Consider the following 22,662-nt stretch of genomic DNA (forward strand, 5'->3'; position numbering starts at 1 on the left):
TGCTGGGCTCCCCTGTCTCTGGAGGCAAGTCCTTTTCTCTACCTCATGGGATATTTCTGCTATTGTGGGAGAACCCTTCGGTGGTGATGGTATACTCCCAGTGTTGTTGCACCCGGCCTGGCATCAGATACAATTTAGGTGTGTACTACTCTGGGTGGTGCCTAGCATCATCACTGAGGGGAGCTGGGGGAAGAAATGAGCGCTTGAGAGGATCTCCAGATAGTCCAGTAAGCAGAATTACCCAGAAAAAGGCTAAATTCATATGGGTTAGTGCACTATTGGGTTTTGCCCACAGCATAATAGCCATTATGGCTCTGCCTATTGCAGAGGGGTAGGATCTCGGCTGCACTCTGACATCACAGTGTGCGCCGGGATCTGAGCAGCTAGCAGCGCGGTGAGTGAATACCGGCAGGGGAGCCGGTATTCACTAACATGATGAGCGCCCGACGGCGACGCGTGCCAGCAGGGAGGGGTCTGCGTGCCGCCTGTGGCACCTGTGCCGTAGGCTCGCCACCACTGGCCTATAGCATTTAATAACGTAACCTATAACCTTATAGCCTTGCCTATAGCATACTAGTCTTTATAGATATTATGGCTCTGCCTGTTGCCTGGTAGACTTATGGCTCGCCCTATAGCATAATAGCTTAACCTAAAACCTTATGACTCTGCCTATAGCCTTTATAGCTTTGCCTAAAGCCTTATGACTCTGCCGATTGTCTAATAGCCTACTGCAGCCTTTATGACTTGGTGGTCATAGTTATTAATCTAGTTTAATCTCTCACTGGCATGGTCATGGGCGTGAGGGAAACAAGATTACTTATTGGTAATCTGTTTTCCATTAATCCCCCCGCACTGCAGTATTTGAGTTTAAACTTTATTTAATCAAATTTATTTCAAGTATAATATGAAAATAAAAAGGGATCAGCCTCAATTAGTCCATGGATCTAGGTACAGAACTGAGGGCTCGTTCACACCAGAGATTGCGATATCACCGTGAGAAAATCGTCAGAAAATTGCAATTTTGTTCAGGTGATTTCCTGAGAAAAATTGCGCAGCGCTGCCGCCTGCGACTTTCCCTCTCAAACGACAGTAGGAGTTTCTAATGTTAAAAATGCATCGCATGGAAGAAAAAAAAAACAAAAAAAAAAAAAACGCAAGTTCGTGTGCTGCAATAAAACAGAGGTTCCATAGGGAAACACGGGCAATAGAAAGGAAGCACAATGCAGAAAGATAGGGCATGCTGCGATATTCAAGTCTCGCAACATCGCAGATGTGAATGAAACCATTGAAAAGCATGGGTGTCAGAATTCTGCGTTTTTGCTCGCATTGCTCGATTTTACCGCCAGTGTGAAGGGTGTTCCTACCTTTAACCCCTTAATGACATGGCCTATTTTGAGCTTAAGGACCAAGCCTTATTTTTCAAATCTGACATCTGTCACTTTCTGTGCTAATAACTTTTGAATGCTTTTACTTATCAAGGTGATTCTGAGATTGTTTTTTCGTGACATATTGTACTTTATGTTAGTGTAAAAATTTCATCAATAAATTTTGTCCTTATTTGGAAAAAAAATCCAAATTTACTGAAAATTTGGAAAAATTCACAATTTTCAAACTTTGAATTGTTTTCTTTGTAAGATAGAAAGTCAAACACCACAACATAGTTATTAATTAACATTTCCCATAGGCCTACTTTACACAGCAATCATTTTTTAAGTGTTATTTTACTTTTTGCAGACTCCACAAAGTATATAAATTTAGCAGTAATTTTTCACATTTACTAGCAAATTTCAAAATCTAAATTTTTTAAGGACCAATGCAGTTCAGACATAGTTTTGCCGAGCCTGTATATCAGAATCCCCCATGAATTGCCCCATTTTAAAATCAGCACCCTTCAAAGTATTCAAAATGGCATTTAGAAAGTTTATTAACCCTTTAGATGTTTTACAGGAATTAAAGGAAAGTGCATCAAAAATTAGAACAGTTCCTTTTTTCTACTGATTTTCAATATAAAACCTTTTTTTTAATATAAAACAGTAGGAGTTAGCAAAGAAACAAAACTTGGAATGTATGACCCAGATTCCGCAGTTTTTAGAAATGCCCCATATGTGGACGTAGCCTGTTGTATGGGCACATGGTAGGTCTCAGAAGGAAAGGAGCGCTTCTTGTCTTTTTGAATGCAGATTTGGCAGGAATAATTTTCAGACCCCATGTAGTGTTTGCAGTGCCCCTGAGGTAGCAGTACATTTGAAACCCCCAATAACTGACCCCATTTTGGAAACTACACCCCTCAGGGAATTTATTAAGGGGTGTAGTGAGCGGTTTGAACCCACAGATGTTTGAGGAATTTTTTTTAACAGTTTGAGTTCAATACGAAAAAATCCAATTTTTCACATAATGTTTAGCTTTAGGCCCAGATTTTCATTTTTCACCAGTGGCAGAAGGAAAAACGTACCCCATGATGCGTTACCCAGTTGCTCTCGAACACGGAAATGCCCCATATGTGGACGTAGCCTGTTGTATGGGCACATGGCAGGACTCAGAAGGATAGGAGCGCTTCTTCGCTTTTTGAATGCAGATTTTGCTGGAATAATTTTTAGACCCCATGTAGTGTTTACAGTGCCCCTGAGGTACCAGTGCATTTGAAACCCCCAACAACTGACCCCATTTTGGAAACTACACCCCTCAGGGAATTTTTTAAGGGGTGTAGTGAGCGGTTTGAACCCACAGGTATTTGAGGAATTTTTTTTAACAATTTGAGTTGAGAACGAAAAATTCAGATTTTTCACATAATGTTCAGCTTTAGGCCCAGATTTTCATTTTTCACCAGGGGCAGAAGGAGAAAACATAGTCCATAATGCATTACCCAATTACTCTCGAGCACGGAAATGCCCCATATGTGGATGTAAACTGTTATTTGGGCACATGGCAGGGCTCAGAAAGAAAGGAGCGCTTTTTTTGAATGCAGATTTTGCTGGAATAATTTTCAGACCCCATGTAGTGTTTGCAGTGCCCCTGAGGTACCAGTGCATTTGAGACCCCCAACAACTGACCCCATTTTGGAAACTACACCCCTCAGGGAATTTTTTAAGGGGTGTAGTGAGCGGTTTGAACCCACAGGTATTTGAGGAATTTTTTTTAACAATTTGAGAACGAAAAATTCACATTTTTCCAATAATGCTCAGTTTAGGCCCAGATTTTTATTTTTTACCAGGGGCAGAAGGAGAAAACGTAATCCATGATGTTACCCAACAGGGAAATGCCCCATATGTGAATCTAAACTGTTTTTAGGGTGCAGGGCTCAGAAGGGAAGGACTTAGCATGTGGCTTTATGTACAAGCTGTGCGAAGTACATCAGGGTAAAACGTCAGGGCAATAAAAAAATTAAAATTTCAGGGACGTGTGGTAGATCTTAAAACACTCATTTATACAGAGGCCGGGTTGTGTGGGGCACGTTTCACACTGGTATCTGGTGTCTTTTCTTATCCCCTGTTTGTAGCACACTCTGCACCTCTTTTGGGGCCTTCCCTTCGTCGCAGTGGAGGGAATTTCACTGAGAAAATGCTGCCCTGGTACAATTCTTGTGGCCTCGCTTCCAGAAGTACTGGGCCTCTCCCCCACCTCCTGGTCCCCAAATATTAGGTCCTTGATAACTTCCTCTTGAAATTCAAGGAATGTCCCCCTGTGGCCTGCACCTCGGAACAGCACGTAGGCATTATACAGTGCCATCTGTACGAGGTGCACGGCCAGTTTTTTGTACCACACCCGTGTTTTCCGCATGGCTCTATAGGGCTCCAGTACCTGGTCTGATAGATCGACCCCTCCCATGTACTTATTATAGTCGAGGACGCAGTCTGGTTTGGGGGTCTCTGCACTGGTACCTCGTACTGGGCAGGGGGTACTGCTGTGGCCGTGTATTGTCGTCAACATAAGGACATCCCTCTTGTCCTTATATTTAACGCACAATACATTGTCGCTGCATTGGGCCCGGCTCTCACCCCTTCTGAGCAGTTGCCCAAGCAGCGTCTTAGGGAGGCTTTTTTGATTTTTCCGAACAGTGCCACATGCCACTGTTCCTCTGGAAGCGAGGCACTGAAACAGGGGGACACTGGTATAAAAGTTATCCAGGTACAGATGGTAACCCTGGTCTAATAGTGGGTGCACCAGTTCCCACACTATTTTCCCTGTTACTCCCAGCACGGGGGGGGGGCATTCTGGGGGCTCAATTTTAGTGTCCTTCCCCTCGTAAATACGGAACTTGTGGGTGTACCCTGATGTACTTTCGCACAGCTTGTACAACTTCACACCATACCGTGCCCGCTTACTGGGCAGGTACTGGCGGAATTTTAGCCTCCCCTTGAAGTGTACCAGGGACTCGTCTACTGCAATGTTTATCTGTGGGGCATACGCCTGGGCAAACTTGGCGTTAAAATGGTCTATTACGGGCCTGATCTTATACAACCGATCGTAATTGGGGTGATCGCTGGGGGGGGCACAGCTGGTTGTCATTGTAGTGCAGAAATTTTAAAATACACTCAAAGCGCGTCCTCGACATCGCCATGCGGAACATTGGGGTGTGGTACAAAATATCGGTAGACCAGTACGCCCTGATTGTTGGCTTCTTTATTAGCCCCATGGTTAGTATAAGCCCCCAAAATTTTTGTATCTCTGGTGCATCCACAGGGGTCCACTTATCGGGTCTGGCATAGCTGGAGGTGGGATTTTGTTGAATAAAATTCTGGGCGTACAAATTAGTCTGGGTAACAATGTGGGCAATGAACTCTTCTGAAAAAAAAAACTTGAAGAAGTCCTTCCCTCTGAGCCCTTCCGGATCAAATTGAATCCCTGGGTTCCCAATAAAATCAGGGATCTGGGGTCTGTAATCTTCCGGGGTACTCCAGTGAGCATCTGATGCATTGGGGTCAGTGGCGGTCCTTGGACGCCTTCTCGGGGGTGCAGGGAGCTCAGACTCGCTGGATGAGGATGAGGATGAGGAGTCGGAGAATGCCAAAAAAGTGGGGTCGTCATCACCACTACCTGAGTCCGAGTCTGATGCAATGATTGCATACAGTTCCTCTGAAGTGTACCTCCTGCGGGCCATATTTATATAAAATGGGGCACACGGGGAAAAAGTTTTATTAGATGGGACACTGCGGGATGGGGTGACCACGGGACGGGGGTCGGAAAGAACGCGGAAACTTATGTGGTGTATTCACGTAAGTGTTTTTTTTTTGTCTTTTTTTTTTTTTTTTTTTTTTTTACACAGACGAATACACTGACACAACACGGACTAACGACACACTACACGGACTAACGACACGCTACACTAACTAATGACGGGTGACGGGACAGGTAACGAAATGGGAACAACAGGAACTTTTTTTGTTTTTTTGGTTTTTTTTTTTTTACACAGACGAATACACTGACACAACACGGACTAACGACACATTACACACTAGACGGACTAACTAAACGCTACACTAACTAATAACGGGTGACGGGACAGGTAACGAAATGGGAACAACAGGAACTTTTTTTTTTTTTTTTTTTTACACACACCAAGGGATACACTGACTACACGCTGCGCTACACTACACTGCTGATCGCACGCTACAGCTCACTCACTACACTTCTGATCACACACTACAGATCCCTCACTCACTACACTACACTTCTGATCACTCACTCCACTCTGCTACACTACACTGCCTGATCAATCACTCACTACACTCACTACACTACACTGCCTGATCAATCACTCACTACACTCACTACACTACACTGCCTGATCAATCCCTCACTACACTCACTACACTACACTGCCTGATCAATCACTCACTACACTCACTACACTACACTGCCTGATCAATCACTCACTACACTCACTACACTACACCACACTGATCACTAACACTCACTCCACTACACCACACTGATGACTAACTCCACTCCACTACACTCCACTACACTCACTCCCTGCCTAATCTACACTCTAATCGCACTTATATTCAGAAAAAAACACAGTAGGTGCTCTCTGTACAAGCACCGGAAACACACTGCGGTGCTTGCACATGGAGCCCCTACTGTAAACAGCGCGAAGTCCGCTGCTGCGCTGTGATTGGTCAGGGAGTTTTTCCCTGACCAATCACAGCGATCGTGGGGGAGGGACCGCTCTGATTGGTCCCCAGCCCGGATGCCTCACTTGTCTGCCGACGATATCAGCCAGGATCGCTGCTGTGTCGCCGCGATTGTCACCGCGGCGACACTTTAATGGCATGACGTACCAGGTACGTCATGTTGCGGGAAGTATCCCGCTACCATGACGTACCAGGTACGTCCAGGAGCGGGAAGGGGTTAAAGAGATGTGGGAGGTTCCAATTTCCGGTCTGGATGGGAGGCGGTCTTTCACTGATGCGGTCATGGGAAATGGATTACCCATAAATAATCTTGTCCGTCAGGGTTGGTCGTACAGTTAGGTTATGAAAAACTTTGCATACTATAAGTAGCGTCAGGAAGCCCGTGCCAGACTGTGTAAAATACACTGCACACGTACGGGCATATGTGCACAGAGAAAACAACCAAAGAACCCCACAGCAATACACAGTTCCCAAGCCAGTAAAACATTGCAATTTTTATGCAGCGTATAGCAATACAGTTGTGTGAGCCCGGCCTACCAGCTACAAAAGTAAGGCGTCTGGGCCTGCTCATTAAAGATATTAGCTAACAATCTTCCCTCAAGTTTGCTTTTCAGAGTAAGGCCTCATGTCCACAGGCGGGAGCCCGCAGCGGAATCCCACCTTGCCCGCGAGGACATTACTTACCCCACCGGATCCTCTGCGTGGCTGTGTGGGTCTTCCATCTCCTTCACGATGCAGTGGAGTTTTATTTTAAAAATCTCCAGCTTTCCTGCGGGATCCGCGGCCTGTCTGCAGTGTCAGCTATGGGTGTGCCGCGGATTGGACGGCTTCTATTGACTTCAATGGAAGCTGCCCGTGCAAGACCTGCAGAAAAACGTGGCGTGCTGCGATTCGTTTTCCGGACCAAAAGGTCCACAAATCAGATCCACATGTGGGTGCCCATGATTATCTATGGGCAGCTTGAACTGCAGATGAATTAAATTCCACCTGTGCACATTGGGCCTAAGGCTGCCTGCACGCGGGCGGCTTTACATTGCGGAATCCGGAGCAGGCGTCCGCCTCCAGATTCCACAGCAAATACTGCCCAAAAGGGATTCTTCCTGCACACGAACAGAAACCAATTGCGGTTTCCGCTCGTGGAGGAAGGGTGTGTTAAAAAAAAAAAAAAAAAAAACCAGCATGCTCTATTTTTCCCAAATTTTGCACGGATGGCTTCCATTGAAGTCAATGGAAGCAGTTCCATCAGCAATTGACATTCACAAGATGTTGCTGCATTTAATGCGAAAGTCAATAGTACTTTCTATTGTTTAAAACGCATCGCACGAAAATCACAATTCTTTAACATTAGAAAGTCTTTTTTTTCATGTAAAAGTAAATAAAGCAAAAAAAAAAGGTAAAAAAGGCGCAAGAAAAAACACAAATGTGCAGGAGCCTTTGGGTGTATCAGAAGTAGCATTAGAAATATTTAGTGTCACTCTTCAAACTATAATTGAGAAAGCTGCAGTGTTGGAAGTTGGCATGTCATCGCTAATGTCGTTGCGGGAGGTCTCCTGCTTCATGTGGGTGGACATTGAATTAAACTATTGAAATAGTTTTGGACTTGGCAGCATTGAGTCTGTAGGACTGTATCTGGAAAGGTTTTATATGCGTTTACTGAATACCAATCAAAGTTGGGGAGCCCTTTAACTCTTTGGAATCCAATTTTGGATTCAGGGTTTCCTAGGGGGTTTTCTCTTTCTACCATTATACAATGACACCATCTGCTGGCTAGAGCCAGTACTGCAGTATGGGACATGCTGGAGAGGCCCCCCCCGACAACAGAGCGGACAGTAGTATCCAGTAAGAATACCCGATGTCGCAAGACGTCCGGCAGGAGCTGCACTGCCTTCAATCAGAATGTCTTCAGACGTCAGACAGTGGATTGGAAAGGGTTAATTATAAATCACAGCCTTTTATAATCCAAATGATGTGTTTTGTGTGTTTATTATTCAGGTGTCATGACTAGAGATGAGAGAGCATACTCGTTAAGGCGATTTATTCGAGAGAGCATCGCCTTTTTTAGAGTACCTGCTGGCTCATCCCTGAAGAATCGGGGGGGGGGCGGAGGGGATCGGGAGAGAGAGAGAGCGAGAGCTCTCTCTCACTCTCCACACCGCTCCCCTCCACCGCCCCCCCGAATCTTCAGGGTCGAGCCAGCGGGTACTCGAAAAAGGCGATGCTCTCAAGTAAATCGCCTTAACGAGTATGCTCGCTCATCTCCAGTCATGACGTATAGGATCCCAAGTCACAACATGCCTGCAGCTCATGTGTTTGTGACATGGACAAGTCTGGGGAACATGGTGGCCAGTACCTCATTCAACAACCACATTCAATAATTTACGCTCTTAGTTATTTGATACGGTTTCAGGCTCAGGGATTTCAGTGCTCACCGACACGACGATCACGACCCACCAACCTGCTGGGACTGTCTACAAGTTATTTTTCAGGGCCATCTGAAGTCCGCCGCTGAATGTCACCGACAGCGGTCTTGGTTTCTCCATGTTTGAAACAGACCCAGTTTGATGCCAGCTCTGAATACAACGTTTAGCAGGTGGTTTTGCACTTGTCCAAGGCTTCTTGCATCTCCTTAATTGATCTGCTTCGCATATAGCCTTCCACAGGAGCAGTGTTCCCAAGAGACCAAAAAAAACTTTTGTACAAGTGCCTAACTTCTGGTTTGAACTATAAAAGTCCTTACTGCCAGATCACGAGGAGAAAAAAAAAAAAAAAAAAGTTGTGGGGTTCATTGGCAATCTATGTTAATAAACCCCGATACAGAAGTCCAGTATGTACAATGATCCAGCTCTTATCTTCCATAGATATACCTATTCACTATGCTAGTAGAGGTCCCATAGAAAGGGAGACTCAGTGAGACATTTGGATGTCTACAACTGTCCAAAATGGGCCATACAAGGGACCTCAACCACCAGCTGAGACATTACTCTCTGCTGGCTCTATGAACAGACTCCTTTTAGATCAAGTACAGAGGTATGAGCCAATAATGCACATTGCACTTCGTAATAATTGGGCCATACTTGTTTTGATCCCAAACACAACCCATCAGTGTTTGCAAACATCACTTGGCCAAGTGAAGGTGTTTTAGAGCACGTAGAGTACTACTGTGTATAGAACATTGACAGACCTAACAGATGTTCACTGTACGATTTGGAGGAAATGGTCTTTCTCCTGTCTGTCTATTGAGCATGCAATAATAGAGAATCCACCTGCCTTTGGCTGCCTGTCCACGGGCAGGTTTGAATTGCGCTCCCCTGCGGCCAGATTATTGCCGCGGAAACACAGTGAAAGCTCTCCATAGCATTGTTATGGAGAGCGCTTCCCCTGTCCACGAGCGGAGAATCATTGCGATTCTCCGCTCGGAGATGGCAAATCACGGCATGCTGCGATTTGCTGCAATTCTCTGCGGTCAGCCTATCTGTCAGATAGACTAAAAAGCGGAGATCCGTCTGCCGGCTCCTGCTTCTGGGCGACGGTATCCCGTGGCAGATCTCTGCAACGCCCCTGGACAGGCAGCCTAAATCCTGCCTCCAGGAAGCACTGCCTCTGATTGGCTGAGCTGCAGCGCTCGAGTACCAATCACTGCAGTGCTCGATGAACCAATCCAGCCAGCGCTTCCTGGAGGTGGGATTTTTGAACCCCCTGACCAGAAAGCACTGGCTGAAGACTACAAACAAGTGCTGCGGAACTGCCGGAGGAGAAAGGCGGCGGAGCGGACAGCGCCCGTTAGGTAATGTATTAGGTTTTTTTTGTTAATGCAGCCAGAGCTTCCCTGCGAAAATTCAGGCAGAGTGCTACAAAGTTGCAATATCGCCGCAAGAAAACACAGCTGCGCTTTTCTCGCAGCCATATCGCTGCCGCCCGTGTGAGAGGCCTAAAGGGATTGTCCCACTTTTTGCCACTGATCACCTATCCTCAGGGTAGCTCATCCACAGCAGATCTTCAAGGCTCGTCCACACTTGATCCCTGCCCATCAGCTGTTCCACCTGGGCGGTCACTGTGTGTACGCAACGGTCTTTGTGCTGAAAGCAGATACTGCTGTACATTGTGCAGTGCCCTTGGCTGGTATTACATACCAAGCCCCATTCATTCGGACTGCTAGGAACCCCACCTATCCCAAAACAGTGCTCCACAGTGTCCTCGCATGAATTGAGAGGGGGTTACACATGCGCACTGCCACTCCACTCATTTCGAAGGGACTACTGAAGAGAACAGAATTCGAGCACTCAGCAACTTTCAACAGTCAATGAAAAGAATGGCAGCATCAGAGAGAGCCGAGCGCTTGAACTCTTCTATCTTTCGCCGTCCCATTAAAATGAATAGAGTGGAAAGGCGCATATGAGACTACCACTTCATTCATGCAAGGATGCTTCAGAGCCCTGTTTTTGGACCTCCCATCGATCAACTGGTTGTCCCCTATCCTGTGGAAAGGGGTTTACTTACTGTTACTGAAATACCCTTTCAAGGCTCAAGGGCACACAAGCTGTATGCAAAATGACTAATGGAGTTATGTGACGATGAGCAAAAGTATCACTAATTGAAACAATGTCAATTTCTACCCAAAGCTGGCAGGACCACCCTGTCCACGGCAGTTTATTCGCCGGCGGTAAACCGCCGGCGAATCACGCCAGCCGACGCTTCCCATAGCATTGCTATGGAAAGCGCTGGCACCTGTCCACGAGTGGAGAATCATTGCGATTCTCTGCTCGCGGCAGGCAATTCGCACGGGCGGCAGGATACTGCATCGCCCATGGACAGCCGGCCTCCACGAGCGGAAAATTATTTTACATTGCATGCTATTGATGTAATTTGCGATGGGCGTCTGGCCGCCAATTCCACAGCAAAAATCCATCCGCGTGCTTTGGGCCTAAAGGGAGTGTGAAAATAATACTTGCCGTTAGAAATAGTGCGCTCCAACTTAACAACATACTACAAGTTCAGTTCCGATCACTATGGCTCATGCATGTGGTGGAGTGCTGTACAACTGTTCTCCATACAGGCTCCGTGTGCATGAAGAAATACATTTGTATATAGACAGTCTCAAGCTCCATTTAATACACGGGACGACTGTTGGGCAAACGATGCCCGACACTCGTCCCTGCATGTACTCGCTCCTGTGCTTTTGCACAGAAGCGAGTATCGTTGGCTCGCAGCTGCGGGAGATTTCACTCCTCGCGCTCCCCCGCCCCTCTCCATTGACTTACACACTTATTTACACTCATCACCATTCAGGATTTTATGCAGTTTAAAATTCTGAACGCTGATCGCTCAGTGTAAACAGCAGCCGTTCAGTACTGAACAGCCGCTACATTATGTCAATGGAGAGGGGTGGGATACCGGAAGGAGAGAAATCTCCTGCAGACGCCCCACTGTGAACCAACGATACTCACTCCTATGCAAAAGCACGGGAGCGAGTACATGCTGGGGGGAGGGTCAGGCATCGTTTGCCTGACAGTCGTCCCATGTAAATGGGGCTTAATGAAGACTGGATTTTACTTGGTTTAGTCATATATAGGGCACGTTTCTCTATCCCCAGAGAACCCCTTTAGCACATTACTATACCAATCATTGCCCTGGTCATTGTTTTCAGTCTGTATATCACGAAATACCCCATTTGATATGCACCATTTTTCCTGTTAATCTGAGATTACTGTGAAGGTCTTTGGTTGCTAGTCGCCATGCTTTACAAGTACTAAGCAATATAATTAGTAAACCCAACACAACAGCGTCACCCAGTGGTTAACATATAAACTCCTTCAGAAAGTGTGTATTAGGATTGGATACATTGTTCAGTTTGGAAACCCTTTTCCTTATAAGGGCCTCTGATGATATCTCCGACTGCTTAGATGCTGCTATCAATGCTGGCAGTGGTGTCAAAGCAGTAGACCGGAGGCAGGGAGCCCCTTACACCCTCTTGTGACATGATCATGGGTGCAAATGAATTGCCATGGCAGTCTGGGGCCTATTGAAGGCTCTCGGGTTTGCCACGTATTTCAGAAATTAGGCAAGGCTTAAAGGGGTTTCCATAGATGATTTATCTTTAAAATCTGGTCCACTGGGTGTAAAAAAAAAATTTAAAAAAAATCATAAACCGGATTATACTGTCCACTTCCCACACGCCACTCATCCTCCACAACTGGCTCTGCATCTCTGCTGTGATATGCTGTTTACACACTGCCGCAGCCGGCGAGTTCCCATAAACAGGCTGCTGCAGCCAATGATACAGCTCATTGTCCGATCAAGGAAATCTGCCATTTGCTGCAGCAGCCTGTTTACAGGAAGTAACAGGCTACTGCAATCTGTCAATACGTCTGTAAGGCGTACAGGAACCAAAAAAAAAAAAAAAGCGACAAAAAGTCTGATCAAATGTCATATCCACCCAAAAGCGGTACCAATATAAGCTACAGGTTGCTTTCCAAAAACACAAGCCCCATACAGCTCAATCAGTAGAAAAACAGAGAAATTGTAGGTTTCAGAATATAGCAACAGAGAAAACGCGCATTTTAAGGGTTTTTTTTTACAATTAGTAAAGCATAGAAAACGCTATTAAAATTGCATTTCTATTGTTTTACTGACCCACAGAATAAATGCAACATATCCTTTTTCACTGCACCATGAAACACAAAACCCCAAAAAACAATTGCGTTTCTTCATATTTCAGCCCACTCAGTAATTTTTACTATGCGGATTTTAAGTCCACGGCATGCCAGTTTATGCTGCGTATCAGCGTACCTTTTCTGATAAGAGGGGGTGGGAGGGGATCTGCACCAATTGGTGAAGATTTTCTGCTGTGGAAAATCTGTAGCATTTCCGAGGAATCATACCTTCAGGCCCCCTGCACACGAGCGGGTCGGATTCTGCATGTGGAATCCAACCCTGTGCCCGGCCGGCATCTATGCATACCTGTCCTGAAGTCTATCTGTACTGCAGATGTGCAGTACAGCTTTTTTTTTTTATAATCTCCGCTTTTACCGTGTTATCGCCTAGCGATGACTCGCAAGCCACGACCTTTCCGATATGTTATTGCGGAAGGACCGCGAATCAGACTGCTTCCATTGACTTCAATGGAAGCCATCCGTGTTGAATCCGCACAGACATGGAGCATGCTGCGATTTCTCCTCCGCAAGCGGAAAATCACAATCTATTTCCGCTCGTGTAAAGGAAATCGCATTTTGTCATGGCATGCTATGGGCAGCATTTGCGATACTCGGATAAAGCAAATTACTCGAGCGAGTAGTGCTTTTCCGAGTACGCTCGCTCATCTCTAATCAGCACCAAACTGACCCCATTGGCTATAATGGGGTCCGTTCAGTTTCTGCTCAGCTGCTCGGCTTGAGGATAGAAGCGCTTCAGCGCAGGACTTTCTTCCAGTATTTTGAGCTGGATCTGTGGCAGAACCTCTAAGGAGGTTCAAATGCACATATGAAACTGGCCTTATGTGGAGTTTTTGGCCTTCAGTTTACGCCCCCTGCCATGCCACTTCGTAGTTAGAACAGATAGGCGATACTCTTTAGGGGTTGTACACCTGACTCACCACTCGGCGCAAGTTTGCGCTTTGCAATTTTTGTGCAATGCGCTTTTGACATTAAAAAAGTCCTATTGACATTCGTGTTAAAAAAAAACGCAGCGATATCGCAATACCAAGTCTGAAGGCACCCTAAGGGTAGTTTGTCGCAGACAATCACAATATCGCCATGAGAAAGATCGCCGCAAAATTGCAGCTTTTTTCCCAGCGATTTTTAAGCGGCAGCACTGCTTTTCCTCAAAATCCATTGCTACAACTTGCGATTTTTGCCCCGTTTTTTTTTTTCTTGCACAAAAGTCAATAAGACTTTCTAAAGTTAAAACCGCATTGCATTAAAACCGCAAGTTTGTGCTTTGCAATGTGGTAAAAAGGAGGCTCCATAGACTTGACATGGGAGATAAAAGTAAAAATATTGTATATAGCACATCGCGGAAATCTAGAGCATGCTGAATTCCCCCCCCCAACATCACATCAGTGAAAACGTCACAAATGTGAAGGAAATCACTGAAAATCATTGGTTTCAGAATTCTGCCTTTTCACACTCTCCCACTGTGTGAAAATCGTGCTATTGTATCGCCCGTGTGAAACCACCCTAAGGCTGGGTTCACACTGGGCAGATTCAGGGTGGAAATCTCACAGTTTGGCTGCAGCGAAAAACCACGAGATTTCCGCCAAGAATCCGCTGCTTTAAAACCTGTCGTGCCGGCTTTGCTGTGGCGGATTCGCCGTCCCGTGTGGACAAGATTTCTGAGAAATCTCGTCCACATGGCTGGCTAACTCCGGGATTAGCAGCTGCAGGCGGACTTGCTGCAGCGAAATTCCGGACGGAATTTACGCTGCAAGTCTGCCCAGTGTGAACCCAGCCTAACAGTAGTGACTTCACCTCTTCGCACTGATCCACGTCAAAATATTCTGCGCATGGATCCTGTCCTCTGACAGGGCTAAATCCACTTGCGGATCCACTGCAAGATATGCAACAAATATATGTTGCTGTTTTGGAGATGGGAGTCCATGCTGAAAAATCAGCGTGTGATTCTGCTATGTGAACACGCCCCAAGGGCTCATTCACACAACTGTATGGGGGACTCCTGCAGAGTTTTACCAGTCTGTGTGAGCCGGCAGAGTTCGTACCGCACATGGCCACGTATCTCACGCATACGGTCATGCGCGGTGTGACTGTCTTTTTAAATTCCCAGCTCTGCTTCATAGCGGGGGTTGCGTACGAATGGCCGCCCATATACAATGCACTGCGTATGGACAGTGTTGCATACGCTGCCCGTATAGGGCTCACGCTGCAATCTTTTTCTCGCGTACCTACACCTGGGGTTTACATGCTAATGTGAATAGATCAATGAAAGTCCATGTACTTTATGGACTCCATTCACTGCGTATCACACGGCAGTAATATGTGCCGAAATCACGGTTGTGCAAATGAGCCATAAGGGTGGTTTCACATGGGAGAGAAAAATCGTGCAGTTTTCACGTGACGTGAGAGCCAGTAAAAAAAAAGCAGATTACGAAACCAGTGATTTACAATGGTTTCCTTCCCATCTGTGATGTTCCCACTGATGTGATGTTAAAGGGGTTGTCCCGCGCCGAAACGGGGTTTTTTTTTTTTCAACCCCCCCCTCGTTCGGCGCGAGACAACCCCGATGCAGGGACCTAAAGAAAAATCCTCACAGCGCTTACCTGAATCCCCGCGCTCCGGTGACTTCTTACTTACCGGCTGAAGATGGCCGCCGGCATCTTCTCCCTCGGTGGACCGCAGGGCTTCTGTGCGGTCCATTGCCGATTCCAGCCTCCTGATTGGCTGGAATCGGCACGTGACGGGGCAGAGCTACACGGAGCTACACGGAGCCCCATTGAGATAAGAAGACGACCCGGACTGCCCAAGCGCGGCTAATTTGGCCATTAGACGGCGAAAATTAGTCGGCTCCATGGAGACGAGGACGCCAGCAACGGAGCAGGTAAGTGAAAATCTTCTTATAACTTCTGTATGGCTCATAATTAATGCACAATGTATATTACAAAGTGCATTAATATGGCCATACAGAAGTGTATAACCCCACTTGCTGCCGCGGGACAACCCCTTTAAGAGAAAAAAAAAATGCGGCATGCTCCATCTTTATTAATTTTTATCTTTCATGTTTCCCTATGGTGCCTATTTTTTTAGCGCATCGCAATGCAACAAACTTGCGGTGTGATTTTCAACATTAGAAAGTTCTCTTGACCATCACTAAGAAATATTGCGGCAAAAATCAGGCGATTAAAAACGCACAAGAAGAATCGCAAGAGACAGCGGTGATTTAGTGAAAATAAAATGCGATCCGGCCGCGGTTTCCTCGTGGAAAAATTGCGATCGCCCATGTGGAACTAGTCTAAGGCTATGTTCACATGGACCACATTGGTTTTGCAGTGCTAACATCTGCAGCAAAGGCCGCAGCGGCAGCGCTGCGATGCACACACGATTTTGTAGTGTCTTTTTTCTTGGGGGGGGGGGGAAATGTAGCAGCACGTTACTGCTACTCGTGATAAAAGCTGCGCAGCCCCACATACATGCGATTTTGTAGCCCGTGTGAAGCCGGCCTCATGCTGTGAATGGTCATGGAATTTGGTGCAGATTTCCCATTTATATAGCAAAGAGTGAAGTGGCAGCAGTTGGCACGCTCCATAGTTAACCTTGGCACCAGGTCACCCCAACTCCAGTCCTCAAGGCACCCCAAGTCATGGTTTCTGCCTCAAGTATTCTTACTATTAGACATCCTGAAGACATGATCTGTCAGGGTGCCCTGTGGACCGGAGTTGGGGGGCACGTTCTGATGCTGTAGAAGTGATGCAGATCTCACATGGCCAGCAGTGCGCAGGAGACGATCCGCAGCAGAAATTGCCCCGTGGGGCTTTTACACCTGCAGTTAGTCAATTTATGGTGCGGATTCTCACCTTTCAGCACGGGTCACATCCACAGACTTTCCGCAGCATGTGGAATCTGCCATCCTGCAAAGTATTCAGCCCCCAAATCCGAACTGCAAATATGCAGATTTTGGTGCAGAATTGAAAGTGGCAAAATCCTGCATCAAAATCTGCAATTAGCAGCGCAGAATTAAGGAACAGCGTATTTTGCAACACTGTTGCAGAATATTCCGTGTCGTGTGAAAGCTCCCTTAAAGGGGCAGTCTGACACCAGCATGCATTGCATCCAGCTCTGCACTACATCAACTCCAATCCGGGTGACCAAGTGCTCCCACCATTGTGCCTCCTTACAAGGCAGGAGAATCTCCATCACATCAGAGAGGATGGGGCATCCTGCAGTGCCAGCCTCCTCACACAACCCTAGAGATGCCCTAGTGCCACCATCATGTCTATGCGGCGGGGTAATCACCTGAAAGCGGCGCCCTCCTTGGCACCTCTGCTGGGTACGGGGGCACAGCTGCTCCTCTTGCTGAAAAGCCTATGGAGAAGGGCCATGATGATGGCGGCACATCTAGCAGGGTCTCCGGTGCCCGCCGAGCACGACTACCGGGTCCGGTAAGCGCCTTCGCTCGCTGCTGCTCGCCATGGTGGGAGAAGAGCTTTATCTCCTGCATGGAGCCACGGCTCATGTGACCGGGGGTGGGGCCAGCTGCGAGGAGACAGGAGAGGGCGGGGCCAAGCGGCTTCTTCACCACTAATCCTGGGGGACCCCCCCGCCACACGTGCGGCGGTGTGATGTCACCCAGGGCATGACGTCATCGCGGAGTCTCCTTGCTATGGGCAGCGCTAGGGGATCGCGTCTCACCTTCCTGCAACTGACATCGGATTCGCTGTAATTGTCCTCTGATTGGAACAAGCTACCGATGTAGCTCGATATTGCACGAAGGGTAACTGTACCCGTGCTTAGGGCTCATTCACACGGGCATATGCAATTTTGGGCTAATTCTGATGCATGTGTGTGTTTTTACGTCTATTTGACATCCATATTCATTGTTCCATTGTTTTCAATGGGGCTGGTGGCAGCATTGCAAGACGCGCTAGGTGCATGCAACGCAATGTTTCCATGGGAGAAACTCTGTGATCCTCCGCCGCGGTTGATTGCTACTTCCCCGAAGTGATGCAAGGCGGTTTTGATATAAAAACGACTCGCATCCACGGAAAAATGGCATGTTGGCAAGCCGGATATCGAGCCGTGATTCACAGCCCCATATCGCACTCGCCCATGTGAAGTTAGCCTAATGCTCAAGAAAAAACAAAACGCAAGAAGACCCAATTGATGTCATTATTTCCCAACTGCCCCCTGGCAACATGCATAAAAAATACATATTTTTTCTGCATGCGCTGATGCGCCCGTGTGACTAAGCCCTTACCTTGTATTGTGGTCCTGGCTCTCTTCCTTGCCAATTGACGTCTCCAGGAGTATTTCATCTACATGTGCATAATGCCAGAGGAGCAGGAGTCATACTGAATTGGCCTGCTTTTTTGGTGCGGCTTAGGCACCCCGTAGATGGAACACATGACATCTTCAGCTGCCATTACTGGAGACATCAATCACTATTGAAGATGCAAAAGGTGGATGAAAGGGGCATTTTAGGAGGAAGAGAGAGGCAGCCCGAACCGCAGTGTGAGGCGAACCGCCCCTCAGATGGTCCACCATTAATAAGCATACCTTTCGGGAAGCGCTTAGGCTATATCCCCAGATTGGAGCCTCCAAGGGAAATAATAAAGGTAGCGTTTTATTCATTATGCAGTGCCACGTGTTACTCCTTATACATCTGGATATTGTTCATCTCCTAGAGAGCGCAGCAGGCTGTATATGACCAAGTCACGCTTCCACACTATTGGCCACATCTGTAGAAGGATGACAACGGAGTATCACTTACAAGTACTGGAGACAGATCCCGTCCACTGAGAGCTACTGCATTGTCACAACATGACAACTGATGTTAGTGGCGTGCCGAGCTGAAGGCAAGGGTCAGTCCACAAACAGCAGAAATGTTGTGGGATTCCACAAGAACATACAGTTCAGTGTAAGTGGACAGGGTTTTAACAAACACCACTCACAGCAGAAAATAGAGATGCTGAAATCCAAAGTATGCTCTATTTGTCGCAAAAAAGTGACAGATTTTCACAGCGGATTTCATTCATCGCAATTCCATGAGTGAAATCTGCATAAAAATCCAAACTGAAATCCTCAACAAAATGTGCATTGATTTTGGTGCCAATTCTTCTGCGGACTTGATCTGGCTGCACACGACAGGATTTGGATTGTGGAGTCCGCAATCGTCACCCACACGGACAATCCGCGGCATTCCGCATCCATTAGCATGAATAGAACATTTGCACATCTGCTCACATGAGCAGACAGCGGTTGCGATTTCTGCTTGCAGAAAATAAATCGCAGCATGTTTTATTTTTGCACAGATTCCACGCGGATGGCTTCCATAGAAGTCAATAAAAGCTGTCCGAGCTGCTAGGATTAAAAAAAACAATCTGTACTGCGCATGTCCGACAGCGAGCGATCCAGACATCCGCAGTACAGAGAAATACAGGTATGCGCGGACGCCAGACCGGGCACAGGGTCGGATTGCGCTGCAGGCTCCTGCATGGGGAATCCAACCTGTTCATATGCAGCCGGCTTTAGGGTAGTTTCACATGAGCAATTGCGATATCACCGCGATAAAATCGCGTCTTTGTACCTGCGATTTTTGAGCATCAGTGCTGCTTTTTCTAGTAAAAACATCGCTGCGGCTTGCGATCTTCTTGCGTGATTTTGCCACGATTTTTTTCCGCAAAAGTCAATTGGGCTTCCTAATGTTAAAAACACATCGCATTGCACAAAAATTGCAAGTTCGTGCGTTGCGATAAAAAGGAGTCTCCATAGGGAAACATGGGCGATAAAAAAAAACGAAGAAAGGTAGGACATGCTGCGTTTTTGTTTTTATTGCAACATCGCATGAGTGACAACATCGCAAATGTGAAGGAAACCATTGAAAATAATTGGTTTTCATAATTCTGTGTTCTTACTCACTTTCGCATCGGACACAGATTGTACGATTTTATTGCCCATGTGAAACCACCCTTAGGGTGCATTCAGACGACTCACGCTGGTCGATATACGGCATCTCTCTCTGCAGGGGGAGGAGCCTGGAAGAGCTGGCAGCAGTGCTCTGAGCTCCCGCCCCCTCTCTGCCTCGTCTTCACCCCCTCTCCACCCCTCTGCACTATTTGCAATGAGAGAAGTCGGGATGGGGGCGGGGCTAAGTTCTGAGAATTAGCCTGGCCCCAGTCCCGCCTCTCCTCATTGAAAATAGTGCAGAGGGGTGGAGAGGAGGCAGAGAGGGGGCGGGAGCTCAGTGCACTGCTCCCGACTCTTTTAGCTTCCTCCCCCTGCAGAGAGAGACGCCGTATATCGGCCGGCGTGAATACCCGGCCGATATACGGTCGTCTGAATGCACCATTACACTGTAATGTGTGACCATACCCTAATGGCATACAATGATTATATATTATAAACTCCCTCCGGTTTTAGACACACATCTGAAAAACAGTCTACTTGCTTGTCCGTGTAGTTGCGGAGTCCTGGTGGTTTGGAGTAATTTGCGTCAAGCAGCATAAAGCAGTGCTGTTTAGAGTTATAGTTTGGCATTATTAGACTGGTAGACGAGGATTTTCTTATCTTCTCCAGTGATCTGCTGCTTCCATCCAGCTCAGCCCCGTCTCCTACCTATACTGCGGTTATAAATCCTCATACACAGATGACTTGACTCAGTCATATTTCTCCTTGTAAATTTGCTGTCAGATGCTGTGATGGGCAAAGTGACTCAGAAACCTCAGCTGAATAGAAGCAAGCCAACAAAACCACCGAACACATGGACACAGCTGTCACATGTCACCTAGAATGGTGTTGTTGTAGAACTGGCTAAGGAAGGATAATGACCTTAATCAGGATGAGGGAGGGAGAATAGTAGTACTCACATGAGCAGCATTAAAGATGAAGACTATACACTGACCACAGAAAAATCAGGATTATAAAAATGGACATATTTTGCATCTCAAAACATTTAATACTTTGGAAAACCTATGATTTATTACAGGAAAGTTTACAGAGTCTTTAGGTTCACATTCTGTTATTCCTGATGAACTGGAAGCAATAATGCCTGAGGAAAACTACGACATAGTGGGAATAACGGAGACCTGGTTGGATGTGAGCTGTGACTGGGCAGTGAACTTACAGGTTCAAAAACTGGAAAAGGGGAAAGGCTTAAAATCCTTAAAAGGTTTAAAGTCTAAGATAAACATGTAGAGTCTCTATGGGTAGAAATACATGGAGGGAAAAATAATAAAATCCTCATAGGGGTTTTCTATAGACGACCAAAAATAACAGAAGCTACTGAGAATCTATTACTGAGGCAAATGCATAAAGTAGCAAATCACAATGAGGTAATTATTATGGGGTTGACTTTAACTATCCAGATATAAACTGGCAAGCCGAAACCTGCGGATCTTATAAAGGTAGCAAGTTTCTGTCAATAACTAAAGATAATTATCTTACACAACTTGTACAGGACCCAGCTAGAGGGACGGCCATTTTGGACTTAATTTTAACCAACAGACCTGACAGAATAAGAGGGGTGCAACTTGGGGAGCACCTGGGAAATAGTGACCATAATATAATAAATTTAAACTTGTCTTTCAAGTGAGACTTTTATAGCGGAGCTACCAAAATACTAAACTTTAGGAAAGCCAAGTGCGATCAGCTCAGAGATGCCCTTAACCTTACTGAGTGGGGCAATGTCCTTAGAAATAAGAGTACAGACAATAAATGGGAAATGTTTGAAAACATCTTAAATCCTTACTGTGAGCGGTTCATACCTTACAGGAATAAAATGGTTAGGAATAGTAGAAAAGCAATATGGCTCAATAAAGATGTAATGGGGGCAATAAACGGCAAAAATAAAGCGCTTAAACTACTAAAACAAGAGGGCAGCGAAGAAGTACTAAAAAACTATAAGGCAGGGTCTACACGGGGCTGATTTCCAGAGGAATGTCCACAGCGGACATTCCTGCCTCCAAACCCGCACCATTTGGTGCAGGTTTCATCACAAAATCCTGTGCGGAATTCACCCCCTCAACGAGAGGGGGTGAATTCTGCAGCGGAGATGGTGACATAATTGACATGTCGTGGATTTTAATTCTTTTGTGCGGGTTTTTTCCGCAGCATGTGGACAACATTTTCAAAATCTCATCCACTTTGCTGATACTGTAAATGCATCGGAATTTATGTGCGGAAGGTCAGCATGGAAATTCTGTGGCAAATCTGACCCATGTGAACCCAGCCTACGAAAAAATAAATTATGTAAAAAACATAAAAACAGCAAAGATTCACTACATACCAAGCAGCATGAGCCCTATTCTTTTTTTATGGGCAGCATAATCAACGCTGTCCATACGCAATACATAAGTGTTCTTCTGAAACGTTACAGTTCAGAATAAACGCACTTTGAAGTTTGCCTGTTTTACTCGGGAAAGCAGCTATTGCATCAAAGTGGTGGGCCATGCTGGTCTCCCCACCTGCAGCATGTTGATTGATATTCTGTCCCTATACATAAGCAGGGAGAGACCTGTCAGACAACATACTGAGGGTGGGGAGAGCTTGGCACAGCTGTCCTTTTTGATTTCAGAGCTCCGTTTCTGAGGCAAACTTCAAAGTATGCTTCTTTCTGAAATGCCGCAGCATTTAAGAATAACACTTTCAAGGAGACACAGTGCATACCTGTCCCGCGTTCAGGCAGCAAGAACCTGGTGACAGATTCTCTTTAAATTAACTCAGACTATGTACACCTTTGCACTCTTTTTCTTTTAATCAATAGAGGGCTGTACGACTGCCAGGGTATGGTGAACAAGATCAGGAGAACAGAGATAACTACCATTACATTCACCTTGGCTGAATTTTGTGCCCTTATCAGCAGTGAGGGG

The 22,662-nt window shown here is 46.3% G+C and overlaps 1 protein-coding gene across 1 annotated transcript in view; it reads right to left on the reverse strand.

Moving 5' to 3' along the window:
- Window positions 1-17,283, reverse strand: part of FNIP2 (folliculin interacting protein 2) — a 74,633-nt gene extending 57,350 nt beyond the window's left edge. The window contains exon 1 of the mRNA XM_066573584.1: window positions 17,093-17,283. Within this exon, the coding sequence (XP_066429681.1) occupies window positions 17,093-17,178 (86 nt within the window). The 5' untranslated portion in view covers window positions 17,179-17,283. The remainder of the gene's footprint in view (window positions 1-17,092) is intronic.
- Window positions 17,284-22,662: the final 5,379 nt, after the last annotated feature.

Source organism: Eleutherodactylus coqui, chromosome 7 (genome assembly GCF_035609145.1).
Source record: "Eleutherodactylus coqui strain aEleCoq1 chromosome 7, aEleCoq1.hap1, whole genome shotgun sequence".
Taxonomy (NCBI): domain Eukaryota; kingdom Metazoa; phylum Chordata; class Amphibia; order Anura; family Eleutherodactylidae; genus Eleutherodactylus; species Eleutherodactylus coqui.